Source organism: Vombatus ursinus, unplaced genomic scaffold, assembly GCF_900497805.2.
Source record: "Vombatus ursinus unplaced genomic scaffold, bare-nosed wombat genome assembly UNPS02014798.1, whole genome shotgun sequence".
NCBI lineage: Eukaryota > Metazoa > Chordata > Mammalia > Diprotodontia > Vombatidae > Vombatus > Vombatus ursinus.
In genome coordinates this window covers 28,228,510-28,254,673 of record NW_020954576.1, presented here as the reverse complement: position 1 = coordinate 28,254,673, position 26,164 = coordinate 28,228,510, and the positions used below count along the sequence as shown (strand labels likewise).

Sequence of the window (26,164 nt, the reverse complement as noted above, 5' to 3'; positions counted from 1 at the left end):
AACTAGATAAATCTAACCACAAAATAAACAAGAAAGATGTTAAGGAGGTGAATAGAACATTAGAAAAGTTAGGTATGATTGACCTGTGGAGAAAACTGAATGGGGATAGAAAGGAATATACTTTTTTTCTCGGCGGTACATGTCACATACACAAAAACTGGCCATGTACTAGGGCATAAAAACCTCACAATCCAATGCAGAAAGGCAGAAATATTAAATGCATTCTTTTCAGATCATGATGCAATAAAAATTATATGTAACAAAGGGTCATGGAAAGATAGACTAAAAAATAATTGGAAACTAAATAATCCTAAAAAATGATTGGGTCAAAGAACAAATCATAGAAACAATCAATAATTTCATTCAAGAGAATGACAATAATGAGACAACATACCAAAACTTATGGGATGCAGCAAAAGCAGTTCTTAGGGGACATTTTATATCTCTGAATGCTTACATAAATAAAATAGAAAAAGAGGAGATCAATGAATTGGGCATACAACTAAAAAAACTAGAAAAAGAACAAATTAAAAATCCTCAGTTAAACACCAAATTAGAAATATTGAAAACCAAAGGAAAAATTAATAAAATTGAAATTAAGAAAACTATTGAACTAATAAATAAAAGTAAGAGCTGATTTTATGAAAAACCAATAAAATAGATAAACCTTTGGTTAATCTAATTCAAAAAAGAAAGAAGAAAACCAAATTACTAGTATCAAGAGTGAAAAGGGTGAAACTACCACCAAGGAAGAGGAAATTAAAACAACAATTAGGAATTATTTTGCCCAACTATATGCCAACAAATTTGACAATCTTAGTGAAATGGATATATATTTACAAAAACATAAATTGCCCAGATTAACAGAAGAGGAAGTAAAATACTTAAATAACCCCATCTCAGAAAAAGAAATTGAACAAGTCATTGATGAACTCCCAGGAAAAAATCTCCAGGGCCAGATGGATTTACATGCGAATTCTATCAAACATTTCAAGAACAATTAATTCCAATACTATATAAACTATTTGGTAAAATAGGTAAAGAAGGAATCTTACCAGATTATTTTTATGATACAAATATGGTGCTGATACCTAAACCAGGAAGAGTCAAAACAGAGAAAGAAAATTATAGACCAATTTCTCTATAGATGCAAAAATTTTAAATAAAATATTAGCAAATAGATTACAGCAACTTATCACATGAATAATACACTATGACCAGGTAGGATTTATACCAGGAATGCAGGGCTGGTTCAATATAAGGAAAATTATCAGCATAATCCATGATATCAACACCAAAACTAACAGAAACCACATGATCATCTCAATAGATGCAGAAAAAGCTTTTGACAAAATACAACACCCATTCCTATTAAAAACACTAGAGAGCATAGGTATAAATGGAGTCTTCCTTAAAATAATAAATAGCAACTATCTAAAACCTTCAGCAAGCATAATATGTAATGGGTACAAGCTAGAAGTATTTCTAATAAGATCGGGGGAGGGGGGTGAAACAAGGATGTCCATTATCACCACTGTTATTCAACATTGTACTGGAAATGTTAGCTTTAGCAATAAGAGAAGAAAAAGGCATTGAAGGCATTAGAATAGGCGAAGAAGAAACAAAGCTATCACTCTTTGCGGATGACATGATGTTATACTTACAGAATCCCAGAGAATCAAGTAAAAAACTACTTGAAATAATAAACAACTTTAGCAAAGTTGCAGGCTATAAAGTAAACCCACATAAATCATTGGCATTTCTATATATTACCAACAAAGCCCAACAGCAAGAGATAGAAAGAGAAATTCCATTTAAACTTACTGCAGACATTATGAAATATTTAGGAGTCTACCTCCCGAAACAAACCCAGGAACTCTATGAACACAATTACAAAACACTTTTCACGCAAATAAAATCAGATCTAAATAATTGGAAAAACATCAGTTGCTCATGGGTAGGCTGAGCTAATATAACAAAAATGACAATTCTACCTAAGCTAATTTACTTATTCAGTGCCATACCAATCAAACTACCAAAAAATTATTTTATAGAGTTAGAAAAAATAATAACAAGATTCATTTGGAAGAACAAAAGGTCCAGAATATCAAGAGAACTAATGAAAAGAAATGCAGGGGAAGGTGGCCTAGCCATTCCAGATCTTAAATTGTATTATAAAGCAACAATCATCAAAACTGCTTGGTACTGGCTAAGAAATAGAGTGGTGGATCAGTGGAATAGGTTAAGTATGCAAGACACAGTAGTCAATGACTATAGTAATCTATTATTTGATAAACCCAAAGACCCCAGCTTCTGGGATGAGAACCCACTCTTTGAAAAAAACTGCTGGGAAAACTGGAAAAGAGCATGGCAGAAACTAGGCATGGATCAAAATCTCACACCATATACCAAAATGAAGTCAAAATGGGTACATGATTTAGATATAAAGGCTGATACTATAAACAAACTGAGAGAGCAAGGAATAGTTTACCTGTCAGACCTATGGAGAACAGAAGAATTCATGACCAAACAGGAGATAGAGAACATTACGAAAAGCAAAATAGATAATTTTGATTACATTAAATTGAAAAGTTTTTGCACAAACAAAGCCAATGCAACTAAGATTAGAAGGAAGGTAGAAAATTGGGAAAGAATTTTTACAACCAGTCTCTCTGATAAGGGCCTCATTTCTAAAATATATAGAGAATTAAGTCAAATTTATAAGAATACAAGCCATTTCCCAATTGATAAGTGGTCAAAGGATATGAACAGACTGCTCAGATGAAGAAATTAAAGCCATCTATAGTCATATGAAAAAATACTCTAAATCACCATTGATTAGAGAAATGCAAATCAAAACAACTCTGAGGTACCACATCACACCTATCAGAATGGCCAACATGACAAAACAGGAAAATGATAAATGTTGGAGAGGATATGGTAAAATTGGAACACTAATGCATTGTTGGTGGAGTTGTGAAATGATCCAACTATTTTGGAGAGCAATTTGGAACTATGCCCAAAGGGCTATAAAAATGTGCATACCCTTTGACCCAGCAATAGAACTTCTAGGGCTATATCCCAAAGAGATCACACAAATGGGAAAAGGACCTACATGTACAAAAATATTCATAGCAGCTCTTTTTGTGGTGGCAAAGAGTTGGAAATTGAGAGAATGCCCATCAATTGGGGAATGGCTGAGCATGTTGTGGTATAGAAATGTGATGGAATACTATTGTGCTGTAAGAAATGATGAACAGGCTGACTTCAAAAAAACCTGGAAAGACTTGTATGGTCTGATGCTGAGTGAAGTGAGCAGAATCAAGAGAACATTGTACACAAAAACAGCCATGTTGTGTGATGACTAATATTGATAAACTTAACCCTTCCTGGCAATACAAGGATCTAAGACATCTCCAGAGGCCTTGTGATGGAAACTGCCATCCACACCCAAACAAAGAATTATGGAAGCCGAATTGTTATTTTTTTTTCTCTTCTGTTGAGTTTTGTTTCCTCTTTCTGATGGTTCCTCCTATTGGTTTTAATTTCTACTTACAACATCACTAATGTGAAAATATGTTTAATATGGATGTAAATGGATAGCCTATATCAGACTGTGCACTGTCTTGGGGAGGGTGGTGGGGAGGAAGGGGGAGAAAAATTTTAAACTCAAAAGCATATGGAAGTGATTATTGATAAATCAAAATAAATTAATAAAAAAATTTAAAAAAAAAGAAACACCACAGCATCCACGTGGAAGGGGGAGAAGAGGAAGCAAACATGCATTTCTTAAGCTCTTACTATGTGCCAAGCACTGTGCTAAGTGCTTTACAAATATTACCTCAGCTGATCTTCACAACAACAAAAATCCCCATTTTAGAGTTGAAAAAACTGAGGCAGACAGAAACTATGTGACTTGCCCAGAGTCACACAGCTATTAAGTATCTGAGACCAGATTTAAACTCAACTCTTTCGGTCTCCAGGCCTAGCACTCTATCTACTTTGCCACTTAGCTGTCTCATAGGAAAATAGAGCCTCTTTCCAGAAAGTAGGTGAACGGGAGTTACAAACTAACAGCTCTCCTCTGAAGGGCAACAGGACAGGCAGAAGGAAAGGGAAATTCTAGATCTCAAAGGAATCCTGAGAGATCTTCAGATCCATCCTGTTTGCCTCTAAGCTGCCCAGAGAGAAGAGAGGGCAAAAATATTTCTTGCCTTCAGAACCCCCAGTGGAGGAAGCTCTTCAACCTATCTCTTTATCAGTTCTATGAGAGGCTTCTGAGCCATGGCCTTCCCAAGGCTATTGAGGCAGGTAGGTGGTGGGGTGGATAGCGTGCTGGACTTGGAGTCAGGTAGAACTGAGTTCAAATCCTGCCTCAGACACTGAACTTGGGCAAGTCCCTTAACTTTTTTCAGACTCGATGTCCTCATCTGTAAAATGAAGATAAAAACAGCACCTACCTCTCACAGTGTTGTTGTGAAGATCAAATGAGATAATACATAAAGTGCTTTCCAAACCTTAAAGTGTCTTACAAATGTTAGCTAGCTATGATTTCTGCAGGAGGCTGAAATGTGCTTGAGATGAAGAAGATTGTATTTCATTCTTCATTTTATTTAAACTTTTTACAAAAAAAGTTTCAGCAAGACATGAGTAAGCCCTCATCTGGAATATGTGGAAATCTATCCAAAGGGAAGTAAACAGAACTAGGAAAATAATGTATACACTCACTATCACTATATAATCATTAAATACCACCGTCAAAGCTGAATACTACAATAATGAACAAGCTAGGTCCTCAAAAGAGATATAAGAAAGTTTCTCACCTCACTTCTTTTTAGAGGTTGGGGGGAGCTATGGGTGAGGAAAAATGTCAGACTTTTTTCAACATCTTGGTTAGTTTTGCTGAATGCTTTCTACCTCTTTATTTTTCATTAAGAAAGAGTTGCTCTCTGAGTGGGGGTGTGAGGCACAGGGGGATATATTGGGAAATGCAGGCAATATAAAAACAAAAAGATAGCAATAAAAATTTCTTAAGGGAATAAGTGGACTGTTCGCAGCAACTAGAAATACTGTAGCTCTGGAGGTGAAGGTAAGGGAAACTGGCTGGTAGTTTTGAAGATAGCGTTGGATTTCTGAAGAAATTCAGTTAGTGTGTGTTCAGAAAATTGTTACTTTCTTAGGTAAAACTGCAGAGTAATAATCCTTAGAAAGAAAAGCAAATTGCACTAACGTTTTCCAGGTGGTAAAGTATGAATTAAAACTGACCTAAGCCATCCTGGTGGGCCACACACCAAACCAGGGAATTTGGAGGATGTTCAGAGAACTTAAATGATTAAAGGGTTGGAAATATGAAGGAGGATGAAAGGAATTGGGCTCATTTAGCCTATAATCATTTAGCTTGGGATCATTTAATAACTGTTCTTAGTTCTATGAGGTCGTTATTCAGATGTATTCAAGAGCTAGTTGCCATCTCCCTGATGATAGTAGGATTATATGGCCCTTTCTACTGTACAAAGTACTTTCATGTACATAATAAATTTACTTGATTTTCATAATAATACTAAGATTATAATACTAGTAGGCAGGGAAGGTATTCTCCCCATTTTAGAGATGAAGAAACTGAGCCTTAGGGTAGTTAATTAACTAGCCTAAGGTTATACAGCAAGTAAAGGAAAAAGAACTCCCAGCCTGGTACTGCTGTTTCCACCACACCCCAGTGTTTCTCTAATGAGCGTCTAAACATGAAGAAATGGGCTTACCCTGAATCACAGGGATTAGGTAAATTATTTCCACACTTCAGTCTCTCTGTAATTTCACTGAAGTGGGTGGTCCCTCCAGTGGTGCCAACCACAACCTATCCATGCCCATTTATCCCGTGTGACTCTTGCCTATGTGGTCTGGGTGTGTCTTCTACAAGGAACCCAATTACAGTCATCCCTTCCATGTTATGATTTTCCCCATCACGGTTTTGATATATTGTGGGATAAAAAATTATATGGGAATTTTTGAGGAGTTTTTGGAAAGCTGCAGATGACAAGCAAAGGCCAACAGACAGATGATCACAGAAAAAGTTTAGAAACTCAGAAATGCATAAAATATATGTATGGTATTGTATGTTGTCAAAATATTTTGTCTTTTAATGTCATAATAATTCAGACTTCTTTGGTACAAAGGGAGGGCCAAAATTTTTTATGCGGATCTTCCAGATCACAGGCTGCCATACCCTTAGTCCCCACAATGTGGAAGGGGTGCTAGGGCCTTCCTCTCCTCTGAACATTGTGTGGATATACATGGAGGAGACAAATTGTCCATCTGGGATCCCTTGTCCTTGTTACATGCCTAACTCACTTCCTTTCTGACTGTCCTTGACATTTTCTATATCTCTTCTGGTTCACAATTGCACCTCAGATGCTTCCTATGTGACCCTAGGCAAGTCACTTAACCTCTGTTTGTCTCAGTTTCCTCATCTATGAAATGGGGATAGTAATAGCACTTACCTTACAGGATTATAGTGAGGATCAAATGAGGTAACATGTAAAATGCTTTACAAATGTTAAAACACTACACAAATGCTATTATTACTGTTGTTGCTGTTGTTGTTGTTGTTATATACATATCTCTTTGTTGCCTTTTGGAATAAATCCCAATCTTAATTTTTCAGAGACTGCATTATTCCATGATTCAAGGTCATAAAGAGCCACCAGAGGAACATTGGTCTTATTAAGACAAGCCTTTGTTTCAGAGAGAAGCTTGGGCTCATATGAAGCATTTCGAAATTCCCAAGTGAAATCTGCTTTCCCCTTCCTGTTCAGTTCTGGGTCCAATTCATTTTCCCTCCTCAGTGTCTGTCTCAGAGAGATACCCTAGTCAAACATCTATCGTTCAGTTAGAGATCTCGCATAGGAATTGGACCTGTCATTTTACCGGTAGAGAGAACTCCCCGGTCAGGAAAGCCCTCTTTACTCATGCAAGACTATACCTTCTCTGAAGCCCAGAGGGTTTCAGTTGTAGTAAACATCTGTATAGCATGTTAGGTTTGCAAAATGCTTTATATATGTTATCTCATCTGATTTGGTTCTCACAATAACCCTGTGCAGTTGGTGTTATTATTATCTTCATTTTATAGATGAGAAAACAGTCTGAGAGTGGTTAAGTGACTTACCCAGGGTCATATAGCCAGTATGCATCAAGGGAGGACTTGAATCCAGGTCATCCTAATTCCAAGGTTGCCTTTCTGTCGACTATGTCATGCTGTTTCTCTAGTTAGAGATAAAGGAGAATATTATAAAGACACAAGGAAGAGTAATTAATAATAGAGCTTGGAGAAATCTCCTCTGGATGTCTTTAAAAGTAAGGCACATTTCTATGTATCAGATATAAAATAGGTATGCTTCAATTTGAAGGAAGGATGATATGTTAGACCACTCAAATTTTTTTCCCCAATCTGCTGATGCTATCATTTTATGGATTTTAAGATTTTGAAAGTTGGGTTTTTTTCCTACATCCTAAGGAGACTGAGACACTATACCTTAAAAAGAATGTGTCTCCAATGCTATTTTATAACAGTGGAAACTTTGTATTGTAATAATATTAACATTATTATTAGCCCTACTACCCATGAAAGTATATGCAGAGTTACTGAATCATTGTACTAGAGAAGAGTCCTGATCACTGACTTATTATCTAAATTCTTCTGTCTAGCTACTACTTCTTTCATACTATCATTTGTCATGTGTTTGATTCAACTTATTTATTTTTAATTTTTAAAATAAGATTTTGATGTGTTTTGGTTTTGCATCATCTACACTTTTCCCAGTGTATTATTCCTTCTCTCTCCAGCTCCCAGAGAGCCATCCCTCATTACAAGGAATAACAAAGAGGGGGATAACGGTTTAGCTAAACTAAGATATCAAAAAAGTCCGACATTATATTTGGTGTTCCACACTCCTGACATCCCCTCCCACTCCTCCCCCACCTCTGCAAAGAAATGTGATAAAAAACTTCCTCACATCCCTTAGATTTGATTTAATGGATTAGATTTGATTTAATGGGTGTTTGAAATTTTAGTCACTTTGAATTAATATAGAGATGGGTGGGACAAAGGGGCAAAGCTTAATGCCCCCATCTTGACATCCCTCCTTGGACCAAAGCTCTGGAAAGAGAATAGAGTCTTAGGGGTGGTGCAGAGAGACTTGATATCTGAGAGGTCAGTCCTGCTATTGATTATTCTCTTGTGCCTCAAGGAGAGGGGAGCTGCTGCCTGAACTCTTTGAAGCTCACATTGACAATGAAGTCAGGTCAGCATACAGCAGGGCTAGGAATACTACTCAGCTCTCCAGATGCCTGGTCTACTGGAATATCTGGCAACATGTTTCCATTGGGGAGGGAGGAAGGGAGAGATGCCTGCTGGGACATGACATATAGGGCACTACTGAGTCACAAATACTGTTTGGCACTGGGATCCAGGGTCAAACACAAAAGGGTTGGGGGATTGGTGGTGGAAAGGATAGAGAAATGAGCACTTAGGAAGAGAGAAAGAGGGAGCTACTGTGAAGTCACAAAAGCCCTCTCCGTGGTGCAAAAATGCAATAGAAATAGAGGGATCAAAATTAGAACAGGGTCTTTGAACTCAGAGGCCTAAAGGCAGGAAAGAATGAGGACCCCAAGGTCATGGAATATCTTATTTTTTTTCTTCCTGCCTTTTAGCTGCTGCTAGCCCTTTCCCCCAAATTTCCATCTCCTCTGGGCAGATTATGTTTCTGGAAGCTTTTGGAGGATGGAGAACCAAAGATCACAGGACTCCAACCAAACAACCAAGCAGTGGCTGGGGGGTGGGGGTGGGGCATGAGGATAAGGTTCCAAGTGTTAGTTCTGTGACAGATGATCTCTGAGAATCTCTCAGGAAAGAAGCCTCCTCAGGGAGTTAATCGTTTCTTGCTCTGTTGAAACACTTGCAGCTGGTTGACCTAGTAAAGAAACATGCTTTTCAACACATCTTGTACTTTATCAGATCTCCTCCTCCCTTTCTAAAACTGTTTACTCTAAAAAGAAAAAGAAAAAGAAAAAGATAACCTCCCTGCCTTTCCTTGTCTCCAGGCAAGTTGTGAAAATGTCTTTGTTCTCTGTTGTTGGGGTAGATTGCCGGGAATAGATTGTACCCTCAGAGCTTGCATTAATGAGCCCTGAGAAGGGGGCTAGGACCTATATAACCTGTTGATCTGAACACACCTCCACTATCTTCCCGTCGGTGCCATTTTTTTTTAGGTCCTCTGAGGGAGCCCTTTCTTGAGAAAGCCAATAAATGAATTATTCTTTTTGCTAATATCTCTGAGTCTCCGATTCATTGATAAGGGTTTCTGTACCCCATACAGTTAGCTGTCCCATTGTGGGGTGGGGATGGGGGTGGTAGCACAATGATGCAGCCCTAGGTTCTTGCTTGTGGAAATGATTGCTGTGTTTACAGTCTACCAGACTGGAACAGCCTGCGGTATGTCATTGAAAGACAACTGAGTTGGGCGTGAAGGCTTAGTTAGGGCTGCTGGGCTTGGAGTTGGAAGACCAGGTTTTGTGTCCTGTCTTCACCTCTTGCTCAAATGACTTTAACCTCCCAAAGCCTTAGTTTCCCAGTCACAGAATCTCAGGGTTGAGAGGGACCCCCGGGGCCATCTCATTTGTCCCACACCTAAAGAATTCCCACTAATGGGGCAGCTAGGTGGCACAGTAGATAGAGCACTGGCCCTGAAATCAAGAGGACCTGAGTTCCAATTTGGCCTCAGACCAAACACTTGATTCTTACTAAAGAAAAAAAAATCCCCTCTAAAACTTACCCAAAAGTAGTCTTTCAGCTATTTGCTCGAAAACTTCCGGAGAGGTAGAAACCATTACCTCCCAAGGCAGCTCTTTCTGCTTTTGGCCCAATTTTTAGAAAGTTGTCCTTACCTCAAGCCTAAATGTATTTCTTTCCAGCATTCTTTTCCAGGCTAAACACCTCCAATTCTTTTAACCTGTTTACATAAGGTATGATCTCAAGATCCCTTACCATTGTATGAGCAATACACCCTTCAGCTTTTTATTGTCTTTGTTTTTGTTTTGTTTTGTTTTGTTTTTTTAGGCAATTGGGGTTAAGTGACTTGCCCAGGGTCACACAGCTAGTTAGTGTTAAGTGTTTGGTCTGAGGCCATATCTGAACTCAGGTCCTCCTGACTCCAGGGCTGGTGCTCTATCTACTGCGCCACCTAGCCGCCCCCCTCCAGTTTTTTAATGTTCTATCTCAAATGTAGTGCCTACAGTTGAACATGATACTCTGGCTGTGATCTGACCAGGGCATAATACAGAGGGATAATAGCAGGAACCCACATTAATATAGTTCTTTAAATTTTGGAAAGCAGTTTCTTCACAACAAACCTATGAGGTAGATTGTGCAAAAATCACTTTTATTCCACCCCACTGGAAAACTTGGACTACACCCCTGCCTAGCCATCCTCCCCCTCCCTTTTCCAGTTCCTCTTTATGTCTTTTTTTTATTAGAATGTAAGCTCCTTGAGGACAGGCAAAGTCTTGTTGGCTTGTATTGGTATCCCCAACTCTTAGCACAATATTTGGAACAAAGCAAATGCCCAATAAATGCTCTCATCCTTTCTCTATATCTCTGTCTCTGTATTTCTTTTTCTCTCTCTGTCTCTCTCCCATATGCCAAGTCAGGAGATAATCATACTTGCCTGACTTCCCTCCCTACCTCCCAAGGTGTTTGGCTCAGACAAATATATAAGGTGCCTTTTAACCTCGCTATGCAAGTATAAGCTATTATTATTCTTTTGTCATTTAAACTTGAGAGTTGTTGGTATCAAGGACAAATTTCTAACGACAGTGGGGACATGGTATGTTGCCACCCAAACTGCCAAGTGCTCCAGCATTTAATGCAGCAGTACGTTTTACATTAACTTTTATGATTCCAATACTATTATGGTTCAGAATGTGCCCTTCCTAACAAGTGACTGATTCTCTCGAGGGTCCTGTTTGCTTATTAGACCGAGCATTGTTCTCGTGATTTTTCTCTTTATCACTGTAGAAATGGATGGACATTAACTTTTATGTTTTAAGTTCAAAATAGACAATAAAATTAGGCAAGCAGGTTAGTGTTAATCTAAGGGGCTGCCATTGGGGATTTGTTCATAATCTTTGGGGAAATTTCATAAGATATCTGCCCAAGACAGCGTGGCCTTGTGCTTCTATTTAATGTAACTTAGCAAATGGTTGTGGGGCCATTTTGAAAATGCAACTTTGTGTGTACTGCATACATTGAGTGCCATTCATCTGGGTACTTCAAAACAGGTGTCACCTTTAATTCCACTCTAGAAATGGGGAAATCCAATATAGTGACTTGTGCAGGCTCAAGAGCTAATGGACTGGGGCAAGTCTAGCTTTGCCAAAGCATCAATACAATAACACTTGTCTTCAAAGCTTCACCACGTCAACTACTTTTCCCAAGACTACAAATGCTCAGTGCTTTAACCGGAGAAATGAAAAGACATATGATGGGTATTTTTCAGATGAAGTACCCATATTCATTCCTGCCTGGCATAAAATGGTGGGGATAGGTGAGGAGGGAAAGGCAAGAGGAAAGAAAGGGGAAAAAAAAAGGAAAAAAAAAGATCAATGCATTGGAAGTTGGCTTTAAGCTCAAATCCCACCCAGCTATGCCACCAGTCAGATCACTGGGACAAATAATTTTTCCTGGAATATTAAGAAGGCTTGATTCCATGGCAGGAGCTAATTGCCCATATATAAGTAGTAGAGGTAGGGAAAATTCTAAAGATTCTTTGAAATCACAAGTCTGAAAGAACAAAAACATGACATGTAAAAGAGCCTGGGCTCTCCCTCCTCTCTATTTTCCACTTGTTCCTATTGATTTACCTATAGACAGAGCCTCATTACCATCCTCCTGGGCTATTGCCATAACTATAACACATCTTCCTGCCTCCACCCTCAATCTAGCCCTCATACTACTGTGAGCGTAAGCTGCTTCATCCACAGATCTGGAATATCCCTGCCCTGCTCAAATGCCTTAAGTGGGTCCGCATTGCCTAATGAGGAAAATCCAGGCATTGCCTGGCCTCCTTTCCATAACCTGCTACCACTCTCCTTTCCTAGTCTTATCTCCTATTATTCTTTTCCATGTTCCGTAGATTCCAGACAAATTGGATTACTTTCTGATCCTTGAAAATGTTCTTCCCTCTCCACGCCTTTGCTCATGCTTTTTTCCTCATTTCTTACTGTTTTGAATCCCTAACATTCTTTAAAGCATAGCTCCAATATTATCTTTAAACCTTCCTTGATCCTGAGCCACCCTCCTTTCCATCCCTTTCCCCTCTTCCCTCACCAATAGTTGTTTTGAAACCATAACACATACAAGTCAGCATGTGTACTAGATAGAGAGGATGTCCTCAGACCTAGGAAGATCTGGGCTCAAGTCCTGCCTCTGACCCGTATTACCCCTGGGCAAGTCACTAGTTACTTCTCGGTCTTCTAGGATGATAAGTTGCATAGAAAATGTCTGCCTGAATTCATAGAGGGAATCTCTCCCCAAAAGTTCTCTATACCAAAGGTCCAGTCCCTATACCCATAATGCACTTGCCATTCAGTGTATGTGTATTCATTTGTGTCTTATGGCCCTGCCAGCCTATATGTGATTTGAAAGCAGTATTCATGTCTTATCCAAATGTTGCCTCTCCACAGGCAACTCAGTACAGCTCAGGATACAGGAGGCACTTAATGATTTAAAAAAATAATTGAAGGGAATTGTAATTTGACAACCAAAAAACTCTTTGTTTAGCATTTCATTCCTTTAAATAGTTATGTAAAATACCTTGGGGCAGCTAGGTGTTACAGTGGATTTTTAGAGTCAAGAAGACCCATCTTTCTGAGTTCAAATCCTTCCTCAGACACTTACTAGTTATGTGACCCTGGACAAATCATTTAAGACTGTTTGCCTCGGTTTCCTCATCTGGAAAATGAGCTAGAGAAGGAAATGGCAAACCACTCCAATATCTTTGCCAAGAAAACCCCAAATGGGATCACAAAGAGTCAGACATGACACAAGTACCTTGGACTGTCCCCAGAAAGTCAGAAGCAACACGGTAGCATGAAAGCATTGGATTGGGAGTCCAAGGGCTTGGTGGAGAGAGTCTTTACTCTGTAACATCCTGGCTATTCCATTTTCTATGTGTGACCTTGGGCAAATCTATTTGCTTCTCTGGGCTTGGGTTCCTTATCTTTAAAATGTGAGGGTTCAGTGCTTCTTAAACTGCAGGTCACGACCCCATGGGGTTGAGAAAAATTTGGCAACAGTACAAGATTTCTGGATGCACAACAACCAAAAATTAATTCAAAATCAAAATCGTAATGAATTTGAGGTGTTTCTGGCAGTGTTTGCCTGTGTTGCATCTCACAACTTCACTGTAGTCTTGGTTCTGAACACAAAGCACGTGCACTTTGCACTGAGCATGCCCTCAGGCCATGTAACACCAGCAAATGCTGCCCAAACATGAAAAATGGGTCACAAGTAGAAAAAGGTTAAGAAGCTCTAGACAAGATGACCTCTAAAGTCCCTTCCACATTTAAGTCTAGTCTATGCCCCTTAGTACCTATTGAGTTCTGAGCTGGGCATATATTCTGGATAGACTTCTTCAGAAGCGAGTATTATTCAATACGTCTAGGTCCTTATTAGTATGAATAATGAATTCTCTCTTTCCCCCTCCCCACACCCCTCTCAAAGTGGTGGCATTATTTGAATTCACACTGTGCATTTCCACTGGGCTCTTAGAATGAATTACCAAATGTTATATAACCATAACTTTGAATAAAATTCAAATTCAAATACATCCAATTCTGGGGATTGATTATTCACATTAATCAAGCCTAACTCTAGCTGGGTATGGAATTCTCTGTAAACATCTAATAATGCCTTGTCACTATAAATTGTATCTTCCCACAGTGTTTCACACAAAGTAGATTGCCTAATCAGTATTGCTTGAAAGAAAGAGACAGACGTGACTCCAAAATGTAAATCGATGAAGAACATGAAGAAATTGCAGTGTAATTTTAAAGACCAAGGGTTTCCTCCACAGTTTTTTGGGGGGAACCCTGCGGCTGTGAGGCCACACGTGGCCCTCTAGGTCTTCAAGTGTGGCCCTTTGATAGAGTCCAACTTTTACAGAACAAATCCTTTTATTAAGGGGATTTGTTCTGCAAAGTTTGGGATTCCGTCAAAGGATTTCACTTGAGGACCTAGAGGGCCACATGTGGCCTCAAGGCCACAGGTTCCCCATCCCTGCTTTAGATAGAAGAGGTGAGAAAATGTACCTCCCTTTCTTCTTTGCCAACATTGGAGACCAAAGGTATGGAACACTATATAGTTCAGACACAGTTGGTATTTTGTTAGTTTAGTTGAACTACTTTTTTCCCTCTTTCTTTTTAAAAAATTCTTTGTTATAAAGGATAACATAACAAAGCCATCCCTTATTTTCCCTTCCCTGCCCCTATAGATGGGTAAGGAAGAGGAAAGGATGTATTCAGAAATAAAGTGACATAAAAAAGTCTGTTTTGAATAAAACAGACAAAATCGATAAAAACAACAAATAAACATGTGTTGGTAGATTTAAATTCATTGAGGAAACAGACTTTAACCTGATAAAATTCATGCTTCTGAAGAGGGTCTCCCAACCTGGGATTTTAATCAAGTACATAGCTTATAAATTAATTCAACTCAGGGCACACACGCATTCTCCTTCTGGAGGTAAAAATGAGAAGATGCAATCTAGTGTAGTAGATAGTGAGTGTATTGGCACTGGAGTCAGAAGGTCTGGGTTTGTTGAAAACTATCTTTACATGTAATTGGAAAAAAATAAAATACTATTAAGGAAAATTTTTTTAAAAGTCTGGGTTCAAATCCTACCTTCTATATTCTGTCCGTGTGTCTTGGCACTAATTATTTTACATCCCTGGGCCTTAGTTATCCCAGCTCCAAAATAAGGGATTGGATTAGAGGATCTCTAAGGTTTCTTCCAGTTTTTAATCCTATATTAAGCAACACCTGTGTGGGGCCTTGATCTTACCTGGAACCACAGGGGTTGGGTAGAAGATTCAGGACATTTCCCAGTTGTGTGACCCTGGGCAAGTCCCTTAACCCTATTTGCCTCAGTTTCCTCATTTGTAAAATGAGCGGGAAAAAGAAATAACAAAACACTCCGGTATCTCTGCCAAGAAAACCCCAAATGGGGGTCATGAAGAATCAGGATTGACTGAAATGACTGAACAAGAAGATTCGGGTGCCTCAACTGGAATTTATCATAAGGCTGACAAGTAAGTCAGCCTGCATCCTCATGATGAGAACGATCAGTTTGTGTGGGTTCCCTTTTGGCCTGAGAGCTCAGAGTTCACAAGCTGACAGTCTTAAAATCAGTCAAAATGTGATGAAGCCAGAGTCTGGCTTTTCATGGGGTGCAGTGAAAAGAACACTGGATTTAGACTCAGAAGACATGGGTTCTGATCCAGATTCTGCTGCTTACTTAGCTATGTAACTTTGGGCAAGTTATTGAACCTCGCTGGGGGCCAGTTTCCTCACCCGTAAAATGAGGGGTTTGAACATGATGGCCTCTGAGGTCCAGGGATCCTGTAATATTTTTCAAGCTCTGAAAGGGTAATCCTAGGGGAGGGAAATTACTTTAGGTGCTGGGGGGCCTAATCTTTATGGGGCTGCCTGAGAAGGTGACTGGGAATCTATTTTCCCAGTAGCATTGGAGATAACAACTGGCACTCTGGGGTTGAAGGAGAACAGGGAGGGGAGAGTAGTGATGGCTTGCCATCCTGGGAGCTTTGCTTAGTGGTATGGCATTGCCCAGATTTCCCTGGCTTCGTCAGTGGGCGTTCCATGTCACACGCTGATTTTGTCTGGCCAATCTGTTTTGAGTCAGGGATGCTCCATGTTCCACACCTTTGGCAAACTCACATAAACTATATTCCTTACGTTTGAACGTCTGTATAAAGGCTGTGGTTGGTGGGATGAAGAGGTCTGTGCTTCATCGCCTAGCACTTTCTGAGAAATCAGTTGTAGAGTTTAGCACTGTAAGCCACAAGAGAGGAAAGGGAATAGACTATATTCAATCAAAAATGTGCTTAATTCTCAAATCTTGCTTTCATATCCTGGAACTCCTTCCCTCTTCTCCCTACATCATCTTTCTATGAGCATCATTGTTTTCTTAATTTTAATCAGTCTACTTAACAAAAACCTAGGATTTAGTCAAAATTTCTTGCTATCATTGCTTCACTGGAGGAGCTCCTTCAGGGATTGGGCTTTGGTTTTAATTTGTCCAGAACCCAGGAGAGAAAAAGTAATCAGCACCTTCCCTCCACTCTCTCCCCCACCTCCCATCACCCTGTACTTGATAAGATACTGTAGGACTCATGGATCTTACTTTATCATTTGTTATTTTTAAAACACCCATTGGAGCAACACACGTGTTAGTTATGCAGGGTGGGCATCCTCAGCCTCAAAGGCTCCCCAGAGCAGGAATAGGGGTGCTGGCAAACCATCTTGCAGATGTTTTGCTGAGAACCAGAAAATCCCAAGACTTTGTGGTGGGATGGGTTTGCATGCCACCATTTTGTCCACGTATGTTAAGAAAAATGCCTTTCAACTTAGGAACTTTTTTCCTTCTCCTTAAACCATTTCTGTTTCAGGAAATGAGGCTATGGCAGGCTGGTGGGGGATAGTGCAAACAATCACAGTGTGATACTCAACAGGAGATAAGCTAGTGACTCACAGAAATACAAACAACAGGTAAAGGGTATTTTTTTTTTCTTTGAAAAATGTTGCAACAAAGCGTCCTTTTGAATACTTCCTCCATCATGAGACTGGTATTCTAACACTTTTTTGGCCATCTGGAAAATAACAGAGTTTAGCAAATGCAATGGATTCATATTAGTTCCATAAACATAAATACCAACACTTCACCTTGGATGGTCTATAGGACAGAAGGCCTATTTCACCTACAGAATAAAACAATCTCCAGAGCGCCCAGTCTGGCTGCGAGTCTTTCTTTTAAGAGTTTGGGGTGGCTGGCTATTAATTTGCCACATCCAAATTACTGAATGTCTTTTATCTTCAGCCTTACTTGGACAGAAATTATCCACAATGAAGAAAACTATCCAAGAACCAAGGAAAGATATTCCCTTTGGAAACCCATTTCTTTCTGAATGTGGAAAGGGGATCAGTTCTGCTTTCAGTAGACCAACACAGACTCTTTTTCCTTAGACTGATTCAGCCTAAACCGGAATCCAGAGATTGTACAAAGCAGGTTTTAGAAGCAAATTTACATAGTATGACATGCTTTCAGAGGAGGCAGATATTACTCATAACAATAATTCAATGGGATGTGTAATTCAGTAGGATTTGTATGGAATTGTTCAACTTCCCTCAACATGGAGATACATCAATTATCTTAATCCAAGAACTTGCAAGGGTTCCCCCTTCCCATCTTGGACTATTGGCACTGGCAAAATCCCCAAGTCTTATGTGAAAGAACCATCACTCTTGAGTTAGGCAACCCCACTGCTGTATCCGAAGTGCACAAAGTCAGGTGCTGTTGCCTTGAGGACAAATAGGAAAAACAAAGACCTCTCCCCAATCCCCAAAATCTCTTCATTTACACCCCACCCCCTAGAGTGCATGATTTCCTCTCCCAAAGGTGCAATCGAATAATAAACATTTTGATCAGGCTAAGGTTCTTCTTCCATCAGTGGGATTTCTGCAAAAACAAAACAAAACACAGAGCGGTACAGTTGAAAATGGGACAATGAATCAGCAATTATTAAAACCATTAAAACATCAATTATTCAAGATGAATTTTAGAGTCAATGGGTATTGAAATCCCCTTCCCCCCTTCTCCCTTACTTGTCAAAATGTTTTCACCACAAATGATAGATAACTCTGCATTTTAATGTGTGACTAACTAAACCAGGAGTTCTTAACTTGAGGTCCATGGATCCCCAAGGGATCTAACGATAGATTCCAGGGGGTCCAAGAAATTGGATGGAAAGATATTTTTCTAATTATATTTCAATATAAGTTGTTTCCTTTATAATTCTATGTGTTCTATTTTATGCATTTAATAACATTATTCTGAGGAGAAGCCTGTAGGCCTCAACAGCCAGTCAGAGGGGTCTACCACACAAAAACAATTAAGAACCCCTGACCTAGACTGACCCTAACATAGAATTTTAGAGCTGAAAAGGAGCGCTCAAATTTCCTCTGCCCAAAGGGAAACAACTGCCACCTTACAGACTGAAGAATTCATTACATTTTGCCATCTGTGCAAGTAGTCAACTGAACTGAAAGACCATGAGATGCCTAGCTTGAAGACATTCTATTCAAAATATCCATCCAGCAAGAACTCCATACTGAGTATTATTAGAAGATAGGCTTGCCAATCAAGTTTCTTGGCTTATTCAGCTGGGTGACCTTGGGCAAGTCACTTCATTCAACTACCTCAATCTGTAAAATTTCCTTTAAGGAGTCCTCAAAGCTTATGATGCTAAATGAGTCATCATAAGAAGATAAAAAAGGTAAAAGAGGTTCCTACAAGAGTAATGGCTCTTACAGACACAATGGAGTTTAGTGTCTAGAAGGCTGGTCTTGGAGTCAGAAGGACCCAGATTCACTTGCTACCTCTGACACATAGTATCCACGTGGCCTTAGGCAAACCACTCAACTTCTGAGTGTCCTGGGCAACTCTCTAAAGCTATAAGTTGCAGATAAGTGGCCTATCTACATCAGTGGAGAGAGATTCCACACTGGATTATCTCTTAAACCCACGAAATCACAGATCTAGACCCCCTCCCCAAAAAGAAAGGAAAAGAAAAAAGGCCCCCTCAATTTCTACTAAAGCCCTACTCCGATGCTTTATTGAGGCATGGAAACTGGAAAGACTGAGCACAGGCCCAGTGGACAAACAAGCCCGCAGACAAACTCCATGTCTTTCTTCTGAGGACTAGGCCATGTGATTTTGAAGAGGAAAATTATCACAAGTCTGACCACCAGGGGACACATTATTTTGGCCACAGTGACTCATGAAGAATCATCTAAGACGATGACAATCTGGCTGCAGTCTACCTTTCTAGATTTATTTCACATTATTTCTCTTTACACAGTCCATGTTCCAACCAACTGGCCTTGTTGGTGTTCCCTGAAATTGGCATTCAATCTCTTGATTCCATGTCTTCATAGAGGTTTCCCCCATCCCTGGAATGCACTCTCTCCTCATCTCTTCCCAAAAGAACCCTAACCTTCCTTTAAAACTCATCTCAAGGGCCACCTACTAGAAGCATTTCCTTATCCTCAGTTCCATTTCCTTCCTCAAATTATTTTAGTTACTCATCTCTGTAAATGTTATATGCCCCCAGTAGAATGTAAGCTCATTGACGGCAGGGCTTATTTAATTTTGTTGTCTTGGTAACCCCAGTGCCTAGCTCAATCCCTTGCACATAGGAGGTATTTACTCAATGTTTCTTGAATTGTTTATTTGCAGGCATGGAATCTGCCCAGATTGAGAGGATGAATTCATGATTCCTGAAGAGCTTAAAGGTATTGTGATGCAGGGGGAAGTCCCTTGGATTTTGAGTCAGAGGACCTCGGATCAAATTTTAGTGATGCTATTTACTACCTATGTGACCTTGGACAAGTCACTTGACTCCTGTGGGACTCGCTGTCTACATCTGCAAATAAGGGGGAGGGAGGTTGGATGACATTACCTCTAAAGTCTCTACCAGCTTTAAATCTGGATCCCATAAGGTACATTTCTCCTCCCAAGCATTTAGAAGCATAAGAAACAGCCAAGCTAACTTCTTCCAAAACTTACAAGCAAATAATTTATTCCTTTCCTATTTGTGCTTCCTCTTTTCCCAGATATTAACACATTTTTTCCTATCCCTTCCCTTTCCACATCCCAGCTGCTCCCTTTTCTCCCTTTCCTAGTCTTGTTAAGGCTCAGAGAATATGTGTATAATCCTGTGATGTGACTTTATCTGGTTGGCCCTGTTTGCAAGGTGCAGACCAGGGCCTGTAGAGGTTATAATCGATTACATGGTTATAAATCAGGGTTCTGTTTATTTTTCTATTGTAAAGGGTAATCACCTGTTGGCTTTATTACGTATGCTTTGATAGCAGATGACAGCAGTTGGCCTAGTTCCCTTCTAGGAAATATAATTCAAACATATTTGGAAAATTGAGATCCATTTTCATTGGCTTAATAAATACTTGTTAATTGATCGACTTGAGTACTATTGATTTTCATTTTGAAAGGACCTAGTACTTTAAATATCTACAATTTCATTGGTATGAGTATGCCCTTGAGCAAAGGAGATCAGATTCTTCCTGAGTTTCTGTGACCAAAAAAACAAGAACCAAAAAACAAAGCTAGTTACTTTGTGGCCAGCCTCCTGGTGATACACTTCATTGAACTTAGCTCTCCTGATTACAGAAGCCTTCCTAGCTTGTTATGACCTGCCAGAGTCCTTGATTGTCCAGGTTTACAGCCACACCATCATAAAGCATCAGAGTAGGACATTAGTGAGGCATGGAAAGACAACTTAAAGTAAGCAGATAATAACTTTTGATGGATGACTATTTAATACAGTGCAGTGGAAAAAAAAAATCATGGGAGTCGAGAGACCTGAGTTCTAGTACTTTCTCTATCATTAACTTGCTATGTGACCTCAATAAGTCACTTAACCTCTTGGTCATTCAACTACATCATTTGTAAAATAAAGGGGTTGGACTAGATCAGAGGTGTCAAACTCATGACTGGCCCTAGCAGCAAAACTTTCCAGTGTGGCTGGAACCAGATTGCAATGTAATTGGGACATTGTTTGTCTGTTTTTTGAGGCAATCAGGGTGCCCAGAGTCACACAGAGTCACACAGCTAGTGTCTGAGGCCAGATTTGAACTCAGATCTTGCAGATGCCAGTCAGGGCAGGTGCTCTATCCACTGTGCAACCTAGCTGCCAAGCAGGACATGTTTAACCAAATTAATAAAAATACAATGCAACATAGATAATGTCAAGTTGTGGTTTTCTGAGTCAATATAAGGCAGGCAGGGATCCCCTTCTAGTTGAGTTTGACACCACTGAACTAGATGATGCTTCCCAGCCCTATATCTGTCATCCTATAAGAGCTGGCCTGGATGGTTCCTAATATCCCTTTCAGCTCTAAAATTGGAAAATTCTGTGAATATATTCATTATGTTGCTTTGTTTTTTACTATTAACCAATGCTCAGTCTTTAGTCATGACAGGAATATATATGGCTTTAAATTGTCCCTCACATTCTATGAAATGTAAAACAGCTTCACAAGAGAGCAGTTTGGCCTAGTGAATAGTAAGCTGTCCTCAGAGCCAGCCCGGAAGATCTGGGTTCCCATATTTGACATGTATTGGCCATGTGACCCCTGGGTAACCAAGGTTCTAGGCAACTCTCTAAGACTGTAAGTTTCAGAGAAGGTGCTGACCTGCATTGGTAGGGGAAGTTTCTCACTGGGAGCTCCCTTGTGGTCCGCCAGGATACCGGTGGAACTGGGGAGAGGCATGAATTAAACACCCCACATTCCCACATTGCCAGCTGGAACTGTCGTGAGCAAAGAAGCTATGGCGAGGACGTGGGGCGGTTGGAGTTAACTTTGCCCCGAGTGGGTTGATCTGGGACCCAGCTGTGGGCCCTATGGGCAAGAAGAATATGAAAGCAGTTTTTAGAATGTTGGCAAGAGTACCTGAGACCCCAGGGAACCTCCTTGCCCTTGGCTTTTATCTGCCTTTTTCTTCTTGAACTTCATTTTGATTGCCTTGGAAAATGACTGTACCCAGGGGGAAGGTGGATTCAAATATATCTTTATTAAATCCATTGCTCATTTGAACCCTCTGGCTTTGAGTGATCCACTGCACCAGACGCAGAACTCTGGGCCACCCCTAAACCAATCTCAGGTTCAGTCCTTGCCCCATCCCTCTTCTGCAGAAATATGGTATAGATACATACTTACCCATTATATATTCATAACACACTACTGTGTTTTCCTCTCCCCTGACACAAAGGCATACTATTCTTTTCCCAAACAATATTTTAGTGAAGTTTTTGGAATTTTTTTAAAACATAATAATCTAGGCTTTATACACAAAGACTGAATAGTCCCAACTTCAAACCTTCTGCCCTGAAATGTTTGGCATTCTTTTATAGCTCCTGATAACTTAGCTAATTGGCTTATTTGTGAGGTGATGAGAATCATTCATCATCATAATTAGTCTTTCTACTGTACTCAGAGAGAAGCAATTTGTGCTGAGTGAGTGGGAAGCAGCCTGATTTGGGGTATTGCACTTTGGGGCAGGGTAGACCATGCAAAGAAGAATGATTTTTGTTTCTGTGTTTTTGAAATGGGTTGAATTTTGTAAGGCCAGCTTATACTAGAGAAAAAGTTTACCATCAGCAATATCGACGCTTGGGCTGGTGGACACTTCCTCTACCGTGGTGCTGTCCAGTGCATCTGTTCTTTCCGAAACAGGCCGTGGTCCTGCTTGGCGCATCGATGGAGAATACAAACTCTGGAGCAGCTCTGAAGAGCCTGATACGCTGTCACAGGCTTCACCCTCCCCCGGCACTGTGTCTCTGTCCCCTGAGCCAGGGTATGCTGGCGGGCTCTGATCCTCTGCTGGCATGGGGCAGCCCTGGCCCACAGAAGACAAGTATCCTGGGGCTAAAGCGTTCAAGCTGCTACTCACAGCTTCATCGTAGGAAGGCAACATGACGGGTACCCCATCCACCACCACAAAGTCAGGGTCACTGCTGGAGCTCCCTGAGAGGCCCCTAGATCAAAGAGAAACAGATGAGTGACTCTGACATCGGAAATGCCACCTGGAGGAAAGCAGACACAAGGCCCCATTGAGCATCACAACCCGAGTTCAAATCCTACCTCTGACACATCAATAATAAAAAACTTATATTTATGCGGCTCTTTTTGCAAAGCATTTTATACATGTCATCTCATTTAGAATCTCATTATTATCTCATCATTAATAACAGGACTATGGGGGTAGGGGCATTATTGAGTTTAGTCACCTTTTCTGTACAAATGGCAACAGTAGCTCCTGTAATATCTCCCTTAAGATGTTGTTACAAGGATCAAATAAAATTAGATCAGTAAAATGATTTGCAAATCTTAAAGGGCTACATAAATATGAGCTATAACTATTTTATCAGACTGCCTGCTCCCAACCTCCCTGAGATATGATATTATCATCAGTTCCCTAATTTGTAAAACGAGATGGCTGGGCTCAATGGCTTCTAAGGTCCCTTCCAGCTCAATTCTATGGTTCAATGACGTTATGATGTTCACATAGTGTCCATTCACAGGTCAGTGGGGATCTGCTAAGCTAAAATCCTGAAGAATTTCTTAGGTCTAAAACAAATGACATAAACGCATTTCTCGAAGTTTGTTGTTGTTCAGTCACGTCTGACTCCTCATGACCCCATCTGGGGTTTTCCTGACAAAGATCCCAGAGTGGTTTTGCCATTTCATCCTCCAGCTCATTTTACAGATGAGGAAACTGAGTGAATGAAGTAACTTGCTCCGGGTCACCCAGCTAGTCAATGTCTGATGTCAGATTTGAACTCACAAAGATGAGTCTTCCTGACTTCAGGCCTGGTGCGCTATCCACTGGGCCACCTAGCTCCTTTGCCTTTATAAGTAAATGTTGTTTCTCCTGATAAATAAGCTCCTTGAGGGTAGCAACGGTTTCATTTTTGATTCTGTATCTTTAGTGCCTACAACAACCACTGTCTTGAACGCTGTAGGTGCTAAAATTAATGCCTGTTGTTTACTGAGGCACAAAAGAAGTTCCCCAGCTGCCAATGCTGTCATCCATCTGTTGCCTTTCAAGAAGGCATACAATTTTTTCTCCCATCATTGGCTAGCCTGTCTCACACAATTCCTTGTTTCTTTGGCCTTCTCCTTGTTTCCTCTGAGATCTCCTGAGACCTCCATGCTTGCCTCCTGCTTAGTCCCATTTTGACTCCAGGGGAGAAGACCAGTATGTGCTTGAGTATGACAGAGTGGAAAGAACCCTGGATTTGGAGTCTGAGGTTCTGAGTTCGAATCCTCTCTGCTCTTTCCTGCATGACTTTGTGCAAGTCATGGTTTCCTCATCCATAGAATTAAAGTATTGGACTAGATCTTCTGCAAGGTCTCTTTCAGCTCAAGATCTTATAATTATGGTATATGGGAACCTACTTGCAGGGAAATGCAAGTAGTTTTTTCCCCCTATTTTTGTTACTTTTCATTTTGATAATTGATCACATAATGTTGGCAAATGAGCAATCCGCTAATTTGCCTACCTTCTGCAGGTCTCAAAAACAAGTCTAAGACAATTTAGGCAACACATCCCTTTACCAATTATATTGGCCTGCCCTCTGGTGGCTAAATGAGTGACTACAAGTTCTTCACCGGTCTTCTCTAAATCTACTTAGAGCATTCATTGCCAGAATATGATGGAAAATGATAGCATACTTTTCCCTCCCTCCCCACCTCGCCTCCCTTTATTTTGTTTTCTGATATGGTTTCTAGGAACATATTAGGGCAAAAAGAAGGGGATGCCTATAGAATGAACCTCTCATTATTTCTGGCTATTAGGTGAGAGGGCTATTAAAGGAAACTGAAATCCATGAATAATAAAGAAAAAATTATTTAATTTGTTAGAGAATCACAGAATCACAGAGTTAGGAGGGATATCCACAACTATTTAATCTAATTCATATCTGAACAAGGATCCTCCCTATTATCTGAAAAGGGATCATCCTGCCTTCCATGAACGCCTCTAGTGAGAGAATTCTTACTACCCCCCAAAGCAGCCCATTGTATTTAACTGTTATAGCTCTAATTGTTAAGAAATCCTTCCTTTTGTCAAGCCTAAGTTGGACATTGTGCACTTGTGAGATTGATTTTCTGAACCCAAATGTGAGACAACATCTATCCCTACAAAGTTTCATTGTTTCTTTTGGATAGCAAATCCCCTTTAAGAAATATATTCTAACCATGAGTCTGAGGTTGAAGGATTTTGATCTTACCCCTCAAGGTAAAACTTACTAATACTAAATCAATCAATAAACATTTATTAAGTGCCTACTATATGCCAGGCACTGTGCTAAGTGCTAGAGACACAAAAAGAGGCAAAATACAGTCTCTGCCCACAAGGAGCTTACATTCTAATAAAGTGTTATTCCAACTGGATTTCCACATACATATAGAAGGTTCTGATGTGGATTTAAGCCCTTGATTACTGTTGATAGTAAACTTCTAATGGCAGAGATACAGAGCGCTTTATGGCCTTAACAGAGCAGCTAGGTGGCTCAGTGGATAGAGTGACAGACCTGAAGTCAGGAAGACATCATGAGTTCAAATCTGGCTTCAGGTACTTACTAGTTGTATGACTTGGGGCAAGTCATGTAACCCTATTTGCCTCAGTTTCATCATCTGTAAAATGAGCTGGAGGAGGAAATGATAAACCACTACATTATCTTCGCCAAAAGAAAACCAAAACCCAAATGGGGTCATGAGAAGTCAGACACAACTGAAACAACAACATGGCCTTAATGGCAGAGAGATGACATATATTATTGCTTCAAACATTTACCATGTGGTCAGACATATAAACTGTGACAGTGCAGTTATGTGTACATTCACATGACAGTCACACTTAGTGGTCCTCAATCCTTCCATCCTCACTTGTAGCTTGACCTATTTGCAAGTCAGGTGGCAGGGTCAGCATAGGCGATTCCACCCAACCAGTAACAACAACCTCGGTTTCTTTAGCCTGACTTCCAGGCTGAGAAAGTGCTGCCTAGTCAGAGCCATTCCTTAATAATTGCTTCTCTCACTGTTCCTTTCACACTCCTCTGGTTGGTGTACATAGCTGTTAGTGTTCCATCTCCTCTTTGTGAGCTCTTTGAGAGCAGAGGTGTCTTTTGCTTTTCTTTGTATCTCTGGCACTTAGGACAGTGCCTGGCACATAGTGGATGTTTAATACATGTTTATTGATTCCAACTTTCTCTCTCTCTCTCTCTCTCTCTCTCT

At 40.1% G+C, this 26,164-nt stretch overlaps 1 protein-coding gene across 3 annotated transcripts in view; it reads right to left on the bottom strand.

Annotated features, from left to right (window-relative positions):
* Nucleotides 1-16,629: 16,629 nt before the first annotated feature.
* Nucleotides 16,630-26,164, bottom strand: part of LOC114049898 (sushi domain-containing protein 4-like) — a 228,872-nt gene continuing 219,337 nt past the window's right edge. For 2 of the 3 annotated variants that reach the window (XM_027871347.1, XM_027871349.1), the window contains 3 exons: nt 22,520-22,902; nt 21,560-21,766; nt 16,630-17,804 (listed from right to left, as the gene is read on the bottom strand). In XM_027871347.1, coding sequence (XP_027727148.1) covers nt 21,582-21,766; nt 22,520-22,902 — 568 coding nt within the window. In that variant the 3' untranslated portion in view covers nt 16,630-17,804; nt 21,560-21,581. The remainder of the gene's footprint in view (nt 17,805-21,559; nt 21,767-22,519; nt 22,903-26,164) is intronic. The other variant, XM_027871348.1, reaches the window with a different exon arrangement.